This window comes from Mytilus galloprovincialis, chromosome 9 (assembly GCF_965363235.1).
Source record: "Mytilus galloprovincialis chromosome 9, xbMytGall1.hap1.1, whole genome shotgun sequence".
NCBI lineage: Eukaryota > Metazoa > Mollusca > Bivalvia > Mytilida > Mytilidae > Mytilus > Mytilus galloprovincialis.
In genome coordinates this window covers 45,165,594-45,182,397 of record NC_134846.1, presented here as the reverse complement: position 1 = coordinate 45,182,397, position 16,804 = coordinate 45,165,594, and the positions used below count along the sequence as shown (strand labels likewise).

Sequence of the window (16,804 nt, the reverse complement as noted above, 5' to 3'; positions counted from 1 at the left end):
GCATTATATTTAGAAGTTGTTTAAAAAATATGCAAAAATGAAGCATTTTCGACCTTCACCAATGAGCTAATAGCAACTGTTGCTTAAAGAGTGTTTCGATGGAAGTCGCGAATTTCTGTATTCTTCCCATTATCATGTCATTGGTCTGTATTCTTTATTTTTGTTTAATTATTTTGTTTAAATTTCTTTATACATTACCACCCTATTAGCCTCTATTTTTTATATTGGGATATAACAGCGTATAGTATGCATTTACAGTTTAAGATGCCATAAATAAATTAATATAACATCTGACACTACAAATTCTGTTAATAAGATATTTATTTAGGCGCTCCATATAAATAACATGATAAGAATCAATCAAGTTCATATGGACAGGTTACTCTGACATTTTTCTATAAATAGAGAATCAGGTGAAAGCTGCATGGGTTCTTATTATAGGACATTAATCACGACCAGGTCAAAAATAATGCATAATTAGTAAAGGTTGAATCTAGTGCATTTGGTTACTATGCAATTATTCTAAAAATAGTAAAATCACGTGAAGGCCGCGTGGAGTCTGCATGCACAAAGCGTGATAGATATTGTTCGGAACCAAATTGCGTTCTGAAATTCTCTTGACTTTTTATTACTTTAACGTATTCCCAATCATTTATTTATTTAGTATATTGATATATAATATGTGAACAAACATTTTAACACCTTAATATTGATTTATTTACTTTCAAGCACTGTAAAACAAAACTAATTTTGTTCGTTTAAATACTTCAAGGAATACCAATATAAGTCTTACGTTTTCCGAGAAGACATAATAACCAAAACCGTAGGTATCGTGCTCCCTTTCTTGAACTCTGTTTGGTGTTCTCAGAAATTCATGGTGTCTTTCATGGTCAACCTCATCGCTTTAAAAGACAAAATTCTAATTAAGTATATCTCCTGTAACGAGATTCCCGCAACATTTATTAAATGTACCATGTTTCTTTTTAAGTATAAATATTCAGAAACATTATTTGCATTCCCTCGAGTCAAGTTCGTGCTACCAAAAATAACACCTTTACTAAAAAGCTCGCAATTACCGAAGACAAGCCTAGAATGCTACATAAAAAGAAGAAACTCTCATGACCAGGAATCTTATAAGAGCTGGGGTATGGTGACTAAACATTATACATCATTTGAAAAATAAATAATATCCAAAAAATTGACTAGCTTTGTTCTGTATAATGGATACATTTCTGATCAACAATTCGTTAGATTATTAAACTACACCGTTAAAAAAAGCTGATGAATAACAATAACATAAATATATAATTTAATATCTAGAGGTGTTACACAGTTACTTGAACAACTTAGATATCTATCTTCTAGAATAAGTGTTTCTAATAATGGCTTCTTTAAATCAGTTGCCATATATTATATTTGTTCTTCTACACTTATTAATGTTTAAAAATAATTCTGGTTGTACGTTTTATCGTTTGTCACTTATGGGCCATGTATAGCTTACTATACAAAAATAGACAAAAAAAGACAGTATCGAGAGCAAATTGTTCGTACTTTCAAATGAACGTACTGTTTATTTTTTTAAGTTAACAAGGAAAATAAGTCTGAGGTTAAAGTTTTCAGTAATCAATAACTTACTCAAACCTAATGGAATTTTTATTGAAAATTTGGACCGAAGCTGGTCAATGACCAAAAAACAGCATCCATATCAAAATTATTTATTTTCATTTTCAGATAATATAGATACGTATTTCCATAGTATACAGAAACGAAAAATAATGGAATACAACAGAAAACAGAATAATAACGGGCTTTGAAAAAAAGAGATAGGGCTTTAAAATATTGTCCTGTCTCTATGTACATATATGACTTGATATCATTTCAGTAAATTAAATTCTACAGAAATAAAATCTTTTACAAAAAATAATCCTAAAATAGTTAACATACTTTCAAGCAAGCTAAAAATGGCCGCGATTTCGCTTTTAAGTCAAAAAAGACTTCCGATTTAAAAATTGCACATAGTAAATTTTAAGATTACTCGGGTCGACAGGACAATGATCTTGATCCGTTGATAGCGGAGATTCTCTACACAACATAGCATTGATCGCCTAGGTGAAGAAACTTGAAATTGATAGTTAATAGAAAGTACAATTTATTTACAGTATATGTATGTTCACAATATACAGAAATTTGAAAATAATCAATTTAACAGAATAAAAAACGGACTCTGGAAACGAGGCAGAGGGCTAAAACTGTTTCCAAGCTCAGAGTTTCTAAGTGCCTATGAATTTTGATACCTTTTCTGAATTTCTCCAGACATGAAATTTTTAACTGAAATTCTCTAGACACAAAATCTTTTACAATTTTTTTCTCCACAAAAGTTTACATACGTTCAACCAAGCTCTTAATGGCCGCGATTTCGCTTTTAAGTCAAACAAGACTTCCGATTTAAAAATTGCACATAGTAAATTTTAAGATTACTCGGGTCGACAGGACAATGATTTTGATCCGTTGATAGCGGAGATTCTCTACACAACATAGCATTGATCGCCTAGGTGAAGAAACTTGAAATTGATAGTTAATAGAAAGTACAATTTATTTACAGTATATGTATGTTCACAATATACAGAAATTTGAAAATAATCAATTTAACAGAATAAAAAACGGACTCTGGAAACGAGGCAGAGGGCTAAAACTGTTTCCAAGCTCAGAGTTTCTAAGTGCCTATGAATTTTGATTCCACAAAAGTTTACATACGTTCAACCAAGCTCTTAATGCCCGCGATTTCGCGGGTGTGATCTAGTGCATGTTGAAATTAACTCCTTTCATACTTTGGCGTAACAAAAGTAAATCACGATGTTCGTGAATTTATTAACGGTAATAAAATCTACTAACCATTTTGAATCATCACATATCATGATCCCGAATATGTGATTTAATGCAGAGTCAATCTGAAATGAAGGTATAAGATGAAAGTATACTAATCTAAAAATTAACAAATGTTTCAAATTAAGAATCATGATCTAGTTTTTGTTATTTAAAGTGATTGGGATTAATAAAGCATGTAAGAATTATCAGTAAATCGATATATTCATATGATCCTGAAATAATCAAATAAATGTCTGCTTTATTTTCTGAGTACAAATAAAGTCTTCCGTTACTCACTTCCATGTTGAGAAAGCGTTAAATTGGATATTCTTTCTGGGTAACGTTTCATTTTGGGATCCTCTTCGTGGTCCGCATTTAAACCATGTCGATTTGAATTTATTTGAAAAAGTCAGCGGTACTGACTTGGATTTAACAACTAACGCAGCGTCGCTCATGGGTCATGTGTGAATTGCAGGATAAAACAAATGTACATTGTCGGCAAGCCTCTCTTTTCGTCCTGTTTTTAAAGCTTGTTCAAACTATTTTTATATTAAATTTTCCAACGATGTATAACTATTGTATATTTATTTTGAGAATTTCGTTTGATTTTTTTGTTTTGTTTTAGAATTACAATTCATTAGTCAACTTCTCAATTCTAAATGTCAGTTAATATAATCTTATGTGCTTGCAAAGGTAACACACTTACATTAGATAACCAAACTGATTCTAAGTTGTATTGCCCTACAATAAATTAAACAAATGAAAATACAGATATTGTTATGTCAATTAAAGGTATTAGCATTGTCTAAAAATATAAAAATCGAATCAATGCAATTCATATAAAAACATGTCTAACTAGAAAATTTTGAAAGTTACCCATTAGTTTCAATGTGTATGACTGAAATAAGTTTAGCACATAAATCAAAGAAAACTAAAACAAATTATTGAACCTGAGGTCATTTTGAGACCTTGAACATTGTAATTCCACACTGGACTGAACAGACAACAGTAATTATTTTGCATTCGCATGTATTAATTGTAGTTAAGACAAATTACAGAATCAAAACCAAAATGAACAGTTAACCGTTGAATAGTGTGAAGGACCTTGTGCATCTAAGTCTATTCGATAAGAATTTATGAAACTAAGCTTTTTGAAAAGCTAATATCTGTTTTCTAAGGTTTAGTCTTTATGAATCTATCTCATGTTTAATCTCAGATTAAAAACATCAAATATTATACATATAATAATTAGTTGTTGTTCAGAATATTCAATGGTCAGTAAGTTGTAAATGAGGTCTTGATTGGGTTTTGATTGATTCATATATCAAATAAGAATTAGGCTTCTTCAAGTGCTTTTTGTGTACTTCTGTCATGTTTTTGACAAATAGAAAGACAGCAAAAGATCAATGATTAACTTAATATTGACATTTAATAGACCTCCGCAGAAAAAAGGGCTGTTCAAATCCCCTCGACCTTCGAGCATATATTACCTTCATCTATTTCTTCTTCTTCATTGTTTCCAACTTCCGTGTCATCTGGACTGTCTTTATTAAGCTGTAAAAAGATAACGTACGAAGTTGATCTTGAACTTATTTTTGTATATATTCATATTTCTACTTAATCGTAGGGGAAACAAAATATGAAACAACTCCATACATGTACTTTGAACCTACTCATCATTTAGTCTTGGATGCAAACACCGGTCCACGCCCACCATGTGTTTTTGATAAATATATTTACAAAGCACCGCACATTACTGCACCAATTGTTTTAAAATATATTGTATCCTAACAGTTCTATTTGAATTCACTCACCCATGTCACCTGCGTAACGTCTATTTCAGAAATCTCTGGCGTATCTGAAACAAACACAAAAGTACATTGTTTTTTTCTTTTTTCCAATTCATTTTACTATACTTAAACATTTAAAAGTTGAAAACTGTAGTTATTAAGGGGCAACCGGTGAAATTAAATATCAATTTTGTCCGCTTTCTCCAATTTGATTACATAAAAGCCCATAAAACAAATATTTTTGACCTACTGTAATAAATCTCTTCAAATGTATTTTGCATGCACTTCAAAGCATAATAAAATATATAAGAAGAAATAAACTTCGAATCAAATTGAAGACATAGTTTACATATTTCCTAACCTTTCGTTAGAACGGTATATTTTAGAAAACTACCGTTAGCTGGAAGCCGGCCGAAGGTGTGGATGGAATGCGACTGTCTCAGTGATTATCGTCTCCGTCTCCGAGGAGACGATATTAAGAATTGAACGATGGGCAGTCATTGCGTGAATGCTTCTTACTACCTGATTGGAAGATATTACGAGACGTGAATAATCAAAGTTTATTGATTGCTTAGGACAATTCAAACCTAGTTAATGTCCTTCAATCCCGTAGAGTATCGGATTTGTCCTCTCTATTCTAGCAATTAGAGTTTGCCTGGTCATTAATCATGCATATTCATGATATTGGTACACAGGTAACTTTTATCTATAAATAGCTGAATCTTCTGGAGTTTCGTAAACAACAATGTTAAACGATATGTAACTACTTCATAACGTGTGACCTCACGTGTGTGGTAAAATTTGTTGATTGATGCACGTGGATTTTCTAAATGAATTAATCTACAAAGCGAGAACACTTTCCATTTTCATCAGCTAAGAGACGGCTAGTCCTTTTTGAAAGGCTAATACTTGTTTTTGTAGTTATTGATAAGTCCATAGTTGTAGGGCGAAATTTCATCGAGGTTTCATATCTATGGATAGTATAATTGATCGAAAACACTTTCTCATTTTAAATTGTGAAAATTAGTATGCGTGACAAATTGATGAGTTAACTTTTGTTGCTTCTATTGAGTCTGACACATTTTAGATCATTATAATATGACAACTGAGAAATTTATGCACGATTTAAATACGAAATTCGACCACAGTAATACTAAATGAGGCTAGAAATGAATGTGCTACGAAATTTTCTTACGTCAATAATATACCTACATGATATATACCTACCAAATAAAAACAAACATTCGGATTTACTTTTCGATATGTCTCTCACCCTACATCTCCCTTATCTCGTGTGATAGCCATTCATAGTTATTGGTTGTTTGGCTTGATATACATTTGCAAATTACTGTAAAACACCTTTTCATTTATTTTACTTATACACAGTTCCATTAATTTGAAGACAATATCTGTGTACAGTATGGATTTCGAATACTAGTATATTACCCTTTGAACTGTTCTCTTCTTCATTTTGCGTATGTTCATTCTCATCTGTATTTCTACTATTGTCTTCCACAGACTAATTGTAAAACAGTTGAAATTAATAACGTTTTTTTTTTTTTGTATATATACATAAAGCGATATGCGGTTCACTCTTATAAAGCATGAACAAAGTCATAACTACTATAACAAATCAATTCTAATAAAGAAAAATACTCGAAATTTTGAATGAAAGCTTGGAAGTGTTTAACCCACTGCGACGAAGCTATGACGTTTTAAACCCTTATGCCTACAGTTGAACTTCATATTTATATAAATAAAGACGATCTCTTTGAAAGTTTAACAAAACTCGTTTTATGGAGAAATACAAACCGAGCATTTTTTTGTTATCATTGCAAGAAATGCATAGATAGCGGAGACTATTGCTACATTTGTAAGTCATTTTATACTGATGTATTTAAAAATCAGTCAACGGTTCAATATGTCGAAATTTAAATTACATTTTTGGGGAAACATGTACAATTCCTGCTAGCAGGTTAAATACAAACTCCCTGTCCTTATATAACAGCTATTGTAAAATTGTCTTGTTTTCTTTTTGAAAATGAAATATTTAATTTTATTGAATTGTCTTCTATTCTGTTCTTTTTTTTTAACAATTACCAATATTTTGGTAAGTGTTACGTGGCAAATTAGAAATATATGAATGATTGACACTTACATTAGCTGGCAATCTCTTGGCATTCTTCTTATGGTCTAATTCATACCAAAAACTCGTCCTTCTTTTCTGTGAAGCATACATTAGAAATAATAATCCTTTTATAAATAAATAGTTTCGACATATTTATTTTCTTTATAATTTGTTCTTTTTGAGAATTAACACACACACACACACTGTGTTTTTATATCAAAGCCTTTGCTTTCAAATGTCTATAGTCAACGAATGAAATAATGTATATTTATCAATATAATTAATCATTAAAAAAACTATTGTAAAGTTCAGGTTATTTTTTCTGTGTTAAATGATACAGGTATGGCTCTTTAAATTCGTCAAATGTAATATCATGCAGTTGCTTGCGCAAACATTTTATACCTATCAAAATTCGAATTTACGTAAAAAAGTAAAAGTAGTTCGCCCGTAATTCATTTGTTCTAAACATGTTCTATTCATTTACCTTTGGTGGTTTCACCTGCAATATAGACAGTTCGTTAATTATATACTCTCATGTATTTAATTCATTGGCCTTGTTTTCAAAGTGTCTTATTACTGAGACATGTCTTATGATAGTCTCAACAGATATGTTTGCGAAAGAGTTCCAAGATGGATATATCATAACTTGTGTCGTAAACATAAGACACATCGCGACATGACTTATTATGATAGTCAGACGTCTTATGATTATCAACTATTTTTTTTTAACTGTCATGTATTATTTCATTAAGGAATGACTGTAATATTTTTTCTGTCTATGAAGAAATAAAAAAAATGGTGCACACTGAATAACGCGCGTATGAACCGAATCAAGTACACCTTTTAGGGTGCGCTCGACTTAAGTGACTCAGCATGGGGTGTTTTTGGAATTTACAGATTGCTTAAAACTTTTTGAACAGAGGCGGATTTAGGGGGCAGGGGGCCCGGGCTCCCCCTTTTCTGGGAAAAAATTGGTTTCTTAAATAGGGAATCACTGAAGCATGACAGGAGCGGGCTCCCCCTGGCCCTAGGCAGTCAGTGGGCCCCCACTTATGAAAATTTCTAGATTCGCCACTGTTGTAAACAATAAATGCTAGCACATCATAGAAAAAGCAAGTGAGTTATCTTTGTTTAAAATTTTATAACAAAAACCTCTGTATTAAAGGCTGTGGAATTTCTTTTAAAATCTTGGTTTACTTGCCACAAAGCCCTTTTTTTCTTCTATCAAATACAATGAAACAGTAAATAACCATGCTTTGCATCAAGTTCCCCCTTAGTATATATACACAATGGTCTATCTATACTTTTCATTATATTTGTTGTTTTGATACTATTGCAGTTTGAAAAGTTCGTACAAAAATGGCCACAGAAGGGGTCATAAACCTTAACCTCATTCTGAATTATCTCCTCTCCAGTTTCTTCTACATCAGTGCTTTCTATGTTTTCGTCTGTTCCAGTTTGACAAGTGTCCTTCTGTAAAATATTTTAAAACAAACATGTCGTAACTTAATTGTAACCGAAAATCAAGTTATGATTTTTTTCTAAACTTATTTATTATGTAAGAAATTGGAAACAACACGTTTAATAATTTCACATGTCCGAACCGCTTTTCTGGATTTACCATTGTTAAAGTGTCCGACAACACTTATGAAAGTTTTTTTTTTGTCGTACCGGTTTCTCCATGTTTTCCGAAATTTGAATTCTTTAAATGTACGCACGGTCAATGCGTTCACATCCCTATAAGATTACTGAAAATCGTATTTAATTACTATAATTACACTTTTTTTTATAGGATCATGAAATCAAGATTTCTTTCAAGTTTTTCTTTTATTTACCTGTGCACTTTATTGTAGATGCTCGTGGCATCATGAATGTTACACTTCATTGGGAAATGAATATTGATTTCACATTGACACACGATTGCCAATAGCCAATAAAAATAATGTATTATAATGGAACAAACAAGTATTGTAGCTATATCACAATGAACTTTAGTCTAAATACCGTAAGCGTAGCTAGTAACTAAATCCGTTTGTGTCTTATTATTCTTTTTTATAATAAATCATTGTAAATGATCTGACTTTTGAAATTACATTATATATAAGGCATGAAAAAATGGGGAGAAAGTCAACTTCTTTCAGTGATGTTAAATGTATATGTATTCTGAATTCTAAAGATGTGAACGAGATGTAGGTATATTTGAACATCGTTTCATTTGATTTTCTTCTTGTCCTCGAATACAATAAAAGTAACACTATTGACTTTGACTTGCCGGCCTTACTAGTTTTACACGTTTTTGCCTGTATAGTTTGTATGTGTAGATAGATAGAATGAAATATGGCCCTGTGAACGAAGCATGGATGGAGGATCTGTGTTTCGATCAGATCGAACTTTACATATGTGGTTAATGTTTGAGTTGACTAACAAATCAGTATTAGGAGGATATTCTATAGTAGCATCTGTCCAGCGCAATTGCTTTTGGTTATATTTTACCTGCACAATGTAAACGGCTCCAGGGTGAAAACAATGGCTCCTTACTAGTTGACATACATCGCTAGATGACAGTGTTCTCATTGTTTTCACTTTCGGGTCTATAAGAGTAAAGTTACTGTCAATAATGGGGATCGAAATCCAATGGGCTTCATTAAATTTTCTAATAATCAGTCCTTTAATTTCATTGAAGGACATGAGATTCTCTAGGATTTCATTGTCTTCTGTGGCAGAAAGGACATCGTGCTGCAGTCTTGTGGTTGAATATGACCGCCTTTCGATTGTTTTGATGATGACCTCTCCACTATAAAATCCCTCTCTGTCACGAAGTGCCGGTATCAGGAAAGTTAGAGGAACTAAAGGATCTCCAGCCATATTCAACCACAGTTCATCTGCTATATGATCCATATCAGCAATCAGAACAGGAAATATGCCGTCAGCGGTTGAACCAATGATATTATTAACAGCACACAATCCACAGTAGTTTGTATTTCCCTGCCATTGTATGAAATGTCCACCTACAAAAACGCTAGCTACTTCTGACAGTCTTCTCTCCGACGGACATTTAAAAAGAACGTTAGTAACATAGTCCATGTTTAGTGACATAGCACGTCTTTCTTCATCAGAGAGATTGTCCCAGATGTTTGTGAGCTCTCTTATTTTCTCCTCAAAAGTTGACAGCATTAAAGAGGAAAAGGTTGAATAATTCTCCCTGGCTGACGAGTTTAGTGCGCTTTCTATTTGCGATAGCTCATTCAAATGCAAAGCTACTACGTCAGATGATCTGTCAGAAACACAAGCAGCCTTGGGGAAAGTATGCTGTGTGATTATATCAGATTGCTGGTCAACAGTTCCTGAACCATGATCTGGCATTTCCATACTTCCAACAGTTGATGTCTGTATACCATTGATCTCGTCTCCAAAGTGCTGACATAACTGGCCTAACTGGTTGAAAGACATATCTGCTGGAAACAACTTACTCTGTTGCTTTTTGATTTTGTTGTTAGATTTCTCATTGTGGAACTGTAATATTAGGCGACAGACGAAAACATGAACAGCTGGTGACATCTCGTTAATAAAGTAAAGATCTCTTCTCATGCTGTTGAAAAACTGCTCAACAACTTGGGAGTTGGTGATGGATCCTAATCTTTCCACTAGAGATACTTTTCTAAGAGTTTCATTGTCATCTTTTGTGTTATCCTCGTGGAACCAGTCGAATAGGCTATAGTGTTCCGATGACCCAGATGTTGGATTTTTTTCATTGCTTATTAACTGGTTGAATGTTGTTTCTGGACCTATCTCATTAAGACATCCCAATTCCCAAGTATACATTCCACTTTTAGCCTTTTCTATGTTATCGATGGTGTTTTCTGCCACACGTCCCTCAAATGGATAAAACATGCGGGTGATTTTATTTCCACTGGCAGCTACCCTATTGGCTATATCACAGATCAAGATGTTTGGTCGGTGTTTGAATGATCTCATCAAATCGACGAAATCTCTTGGACTTTCACCTCTGAGGAGACTCTTTGCTGCGTAAACCACCGAATGAGGACAGGCAGCAATAAGCCATCCACCTGAATTTAGAAAAAAAAAAATTTTTTCATTTTTGCAATGAACTGATCCCTTTTCAACTGTGTTTGCTGTTGTATATCATAACTGTTTTTTGCCTTTTTTCATAAATATCCTAATTGTTTTTCATTTGTTGTTTTGTATAGACACCAGGTCGTGATATGGTTTTCGATGTATAACATTTGAATTCATTGCCATTACATCAGTATGCAAACCATAACATAAGTGTGCAGATCATTTCATTTGCGCTAGAAAGGACTACGTTTGCATTGTTGGATATATTCGTCTCATTTGCATTCATAACAAATCTTCATGTTTTACGTTAGTAATACTATTGTTTGTAATACAAAAGAATTTCAATTTGATTTTTATAAATCTTCAAATCAAATTAAAAGAATAAGGTCTACAGATGACAGGTTTCAAATCAAACTATCATTCGCGTATAACAGACTATTTTATCATCCTTCTTTTCGTATTGTTATATAAACTTTTTTGGCATCTTATACTACCACCCCATAGTGATACTTATTCAAATTCATGTAAAATGTCAATGTGAGCATTGTCGCTATTGTCTTTCATTCTCGTAATCATTCGTCAATAAAAATAATATTTACTCTATGGATTTTATGGATGACGTTGAGCATGTTGGAATTTTCCAGACATTAATGCATCCCTTGAATCAGTTGGACCGAGAACCAGTTATTTGATGATGCAGTTACACAGTTTTAAACAAAAAAATCCTACTCTTTATTAGCTTCAGACCTACTAGTTTGTTTCGTAATCTCATTCCCTTACTTAAAATATTTCATAAATAAAACGTCAATAAATATTTTTGGAAAGTGTATGAAAGAAATGTAAGTTAAATATACTGTCCACACTAAGGTCTATGAAAATCTAATATAATACATGTACATCAAATTCGTTACCAATTCCATTTCATATTTTGTGGAGGTCTTGAACATACTTTCTTTTGTTTGCACAAACTCATGTGATATTGTGCAACTGTATAACATGTCACTTCTGTACACCAAGTCGTAAAGTAACACTTGCAGAGCATATGTACAGAGTCAACATTAAGACGGAATGACTGCGATTTCTACTATTTGCCATATTTCCCCTCATGTTTTTGGTATTATTATTACAGCTGACTATGAGGTATGTTGTTTTCTCATTGTTGAAGGCTGTACGGTGACCCGTAGTTGTTATTGTGTAAAGTAATTTCTGTGTCATTTGGGTCTCTTGTGGAGAGTTGTCTTTGACAATCGTACCACATTTTCTTTTCATATTTAATGCGAAAGAATGTTTGGCCGACTGATTCCCATTTTTCTTGCAAAATTAAAATTGAACCACTTTCTACTCGTTTAATTTTATTCTGTTATATATTTAAATAACACATAGCAAATTAACATTTTTAAAATGCTAAGATTTCCATAATGCTTTGAAACTTACCAGATGTGCCAAAGATTTTTTCGTATGCCCTGTCATATTCAGTCTGTTTTATTGAATGGTCACGAAGTCTGATTGTTAGATCCATCATTGAACCGTTGTCTGGTATACCTAGTTCTTTGCAGAAACGTCGAACTCTCGAAACCTTAACAAAATTAGATTTTATGAATGACGCTTGTAACTACATAATTTTATATTTAACATAAAACGTTCCATAACGGTATGTAGGTGGTTTGGGTGTGTACATCCACCTTGGATTTTAAAATATAGGATAACACTGCAAATTTATATTATATAGTATGTATTTTCAAATGTGTGTGTACGAATATTCATCTTTAAAAAGAAAATCATGAGTATCAATGGATTATTTAAAAACAACGAATAGTTTTGTTCAATAAATATTTTTGTCCAAGCGTGACAGATAAGGGGAGATAACTCGTATAAGGTAACTTCTATTAATGAGTGTTCTGAGTATAGCAAGCAAAGGAGTCCGCTGACGGTACCCCATTTGTTCTTTTTCTTATCTTAAGCATATTATTAATAATAGGATCTAGCTATCTGTTTATATTTTATCTTTAAATTCAATTGTGTATTTTTTTATCACACGTTTATCATACAAAATTGGGTTTTCCTTACATAAAAGAGGGACAGTCAAAGTCATAGTTTATACAAAATCAGACAATTTTGCACAAAATATCGGATTACTCTCTTTCACACGAAAATTTCATAAATAAATCATATTAACTGAATCTACAAAATATTCACGAAGTAGTGATCGAAGAGGGTTGTCCAGCTAGAAAGAGTATCCTTTCCATCTAACAGTTTCGTATATGGTTCAAGGTAAAATTGAAAATGGAAATGGTGAACTATTTATATTTTCATAGTTTGAATACGCGAAAGCTTTTTGTATTTCCTTGTTTCATCATATTTTGTACATTGTTCCTGAGATTGTATTGGAGATGGGTTTTTTTTCAAATTTTAGTCGTTACAATTCTCCTTCAAAACTATTATTTGATTCGATTTACGAAATATGTAATTTGAAATTGAAGCTGTATGAGAGTATCTTATAATTTCTTACATAAACAAATTATGAGTTATCTTGAAATAACAAACAATATAGACTAAGTGGATTGGAATGACATTCAGAGCTCTACTTTTCTATTATGTTAATGAAGTAAATATACACATACACAGAAACCTTTACCCTGAAAATATGATAATATTTGAAAACTCTTAGTAGATGAGAAAGAGGGCAGATCTACTAAGAGTTTTCAAATATTATCATATTTTCAGGGTAGAGGTTTCGGTGTATATGTATATTTATTATATCTGTTATATGACTCTCAAAAACTACGTGTACCTTTTCATCTCTTAAATTTTTTATAATTTCGTCAGGAACTGGTTCAGTCTCGTCTGGAATGTGAAGCCTCTTTGGACATTTAAAACTTTCTGTATTGAAGACATGGTTGCTACGCCTTGATTCATTTCCAATCCAAGGTGCCCAAAATTCGTAGTTTGGCACTATCTCATTAAGTCGGTTTCCTGAAACATGTCAACAAGTGAATAAGTGCCGGGATGTGTCGTCCGCAAACAATATGTAACTGTCCTAAATCTGAGCCTGTAATTAAGTAGTTTTCGCTTGACGCTGTATGTATCATATTGTGTTATTGCTTCTTTTTTTTAAATTAATCAGGCTGTAAGTTTTCTCTGTTGAATTATTTAACATTTAGTTTTTCGTTTTAGGCCCATGGGTTCTCGTTTTCATAGCTTTGCATTTGTCTTTTATAGCTGACTATACATATAGTCGAGAGAGTCTAGGTGGTTGAGTGGTCTAGCGCGCCAGATATAGCGAAAGGCGATTTAGTGCCACGTATCTCAGTAGCACTGGTTCGAAATCCGGGTCACATATCTCAGTAGTACGAGTTTGAATCCCGGCCGGGGTGAACAAATATTCAGCAAATTTAGATATCTATTTAACATTGTTGGGCTGTTATTTAGACAAATTAGACGGTATTTACGATATGGTATTTGCTCATTGTTGAAGTCCGTACGGCGACCTATAGTTGTTTATTTCAGTTTTATTTGATCTCTTCTGAATAGTTGTCTCATTAGCAATAATATCAAATATGTGGGGTTTTTTTTAAATATAATGCCATATAAACAAGTGAAATCTTTGTACTTGTTAACTATGGTCTGGGTTTTTCTCAGCGTTACAGGCTATACATTAATATATATTTGCTAACATATGTCAGTTGTTTTTATGTTGAGAGTTGTCTTGTTGACTATCATACCACATTTTTTTTTCACATTAATTCACATTGTTCATTGTTCACACAATTTTGTTAATCATATAAGTGACAGTTTTTATGCAATTGGCTGCATTCCTGCACTAGCTTGCCTAGTTGCCTTATCGTTGTAAATTTACGATTTAACAAGCGAAAATGTTTACCATGTCTAATTCCAGGACTTATTAACTCTTGTTCCACTTTCTTCCAAAATGAATCCATATCAACTGTTTCTGGTAATTCTGTAAAATCTGCCGGTGCAGCCATATCTGAAACTGTACAAGACATGATATTGCAATCAATCGTTAAATTATTGCTACTGCAAGTCAGGCGAAGCTGAGCGAAATTAATTTCTTATTTTGTAATAACAGAGACATCTATCATAAACCAGAAGACCTCATTTTGGGTGTCGCTTCTCTTCTTTCCACAATAAATTAATCATCATGCCTCTGTGTCCTATGGGTACAGTGCATAATCGCATTTGTCATCCATTCATATGATTATTCAGATTGAGTTATTATGAAAAACGAGAAAAAGACGTCCGGATATATTTCCGTCATTGGGCGAAATTTTAAGTCAGATTAGACTTCCGGTTTCCGTTATTCTGTATATTTTGAGCATACATTAATACTACGAATACAGTGTATTTTCTGTGTTATATCCGTCATTTGACGAAATTTAAGTCAGATTAGACCTTCGGTTTGCGTTTCCGCAAATTCAAAGTATGCGTTTCCGCAATTTGTATTTATTAATTTTCCGGAAAAATACCTGGGGTGGTGTTCTCGAAGGTATCCTAAGATTCGTCCTAAGTCATAGATAAGTCCGACTTTAGGACGGACTTAGGATCGACTTAGGACACTATTAAGTTGTGTCTCGAAGCTCTCTCAGACGAATCTTATGTTAGGACGTCCTAAACATTTCCTAAGTCGAAATTTTAAATCTTTAAAGTAATTTTTTGATAAAACATTTATTAATGACGAAATTTTTTAACACAATTGTTTACGAATTTTATAATAACATGTACAGAATTAAATGCATAATTACCAATGTTATAATATGAAAAAGGATTGTTATTTAAACTTGAAAACAATTTGTTTTGAAATGAGAATTAAATTTGTTGTGTAATCATATCGTGAAACACGAAGTTCAAAGTTTAAAATCATGCACAATTTCTTTATATACGAGTTAATAACCGATGGTGCGTTTCATTTCATGTTCATTCTCACGTAAAATAATGAGCAAAAAGCGAAATCCAAACATTATTACACTAGGATGAAGATAGGATGCTCTTAAGACACCTTATTGGGTGTCCTAAAGTTAGGACGAAAAATGAGATATATCATAAGTTAAGAGAGCTTCGAGAACACGACTTAGGACAAAGACTTGTCATAAGATAGACTTAGGACACGTCCTAATCCTAAGATAGCTTCGAGAACACCACCCCTGGTCAATTATAAATATTTAAATATATATAAGATAAATTATGCATCACCTCTTGACCCCGAGGAAAAGAGAACAATGAATGGTGCCGAGTCTTTCATGCCCACCTAAAAGAGCAGTTTTACGCTAGCCATCCTATATTTTTGTCTTTGTCGATGTGTTATTGAAACTGCAAACAACATCTTACATAAAGATGAGAAGTCTAACCGTAAAAGCAACCCTTCGGGAATATGAAAAGAATAAGATAGACTATTAAGTCTTCCTTCTTGAACAAATTACAAAACTTGTAAACGGTGAATGTACTAAAGTGTGGACTTTGTACGACGTATTGGCTACACATACATGTACTCTGCCAGAACTGACTTATGAACTCATATATATCAAAATATACCTGATTAGTGCTGTCTTTTGGACATACGTTTTCATACTATGACGAGTTTTGCTTGCATGTAATGATGATCTTTAACTTTATAAATATTTATGTTTTTATTATGACTTTGCTTTCGATAAAAAGGTATTCCTTAATTATTTGCCGATAAGTAACAATTTATTTTTTCCGGAATAGTTACCTTTTTTACCGGAAAAGTAAGATATTTATTTGCGGAAACGTAAACTTTTTTTGGCGGAAAAGTCATATTTTTTTCCGGAAAAGTAATGCCAATTTGCGGAAACGTAAAACGCCGATGTAATTAAAAAAGGCAATATCTTAAAGAAAAACTGATGGCATTATGCATATTTCTACACGAAATTATGAAGGATGCAAGTTTTAGTATCCCAATAAAAGGAAG

At 32.6% G+C, this 16,804-nt stretch overlaps 1 protein-coding gene and 1 long non-coding RNA gene across 2 annotated transcripts; both read right to left on the bottom strand.

The window, feature by feature from the left end:
* Positions 1-356: 356 nt before the first annotated feature.
* Positions 357-10,406, bottom strand: LOC143046560 (uncharacterized). Its single transcript, XM_076219719.1, has 10 exons — positions 9,277-10,406; positions 8,167-8,256; positions 7,268-7,282; positions 6,102-6,174; positions 4,680-4,723; positions 4,356-4,419; positions 3,572-3,606; positions 2,893-2,948; positions 794-902; positions 357-395 (listed from the first exon to the last, which is right to left on the bottom strand). Exons 1-10 carry the CDS (start codon positions 10,369-10,371, stop codon positions 357-359), a joined length of 1,620 nt encoding a protein of 539 aa, XP_076075834.1. The 5' UTR covers positions 10,372-10,406.
* Positions 10,407-10,415: 9 nt separating this feature from the next.
* Positions 10,416-13,828, bottom strand: LOC143046915 (uncharacterized). The gene is made up of 3 exons (XR_012969306.1): positions 13,652-13,828; positions 12,295-12,436; positions 10,416-10,850 (listed from the first exon to the last, which is right to left on the bottom strand). It is a non-coding gene; the product is annotated as an uncharacterized LOC143046915 (long non-coding RNA).
* Between the last annotated feature and the right edge of the window lie 2,976 nt (positions 13,829-16,804).

Coding starts and splice junctions, on each gene's coding strand:
- LOC143046560 (XM_076219719.1), bottom strand. CDS start 10,371: ATGAGAAGAGATCTTTACTTTATTAACGAGATGTCACCAGCTGTTCAT. Junction 4,420..4,679: donor ACGTTACGCAGGTGACATGG/GTGAGTGAATTC, acceptor ATCTTTTTACAG/CTTAATAAAGACAGTCCAGA. Junction 3,607..4,355: donor AGAAGAAGAAATAGATGAAG/GTAATATATGCT, acceptor AATTTATTGTAG/GGCAATACAACTTAGAATCA.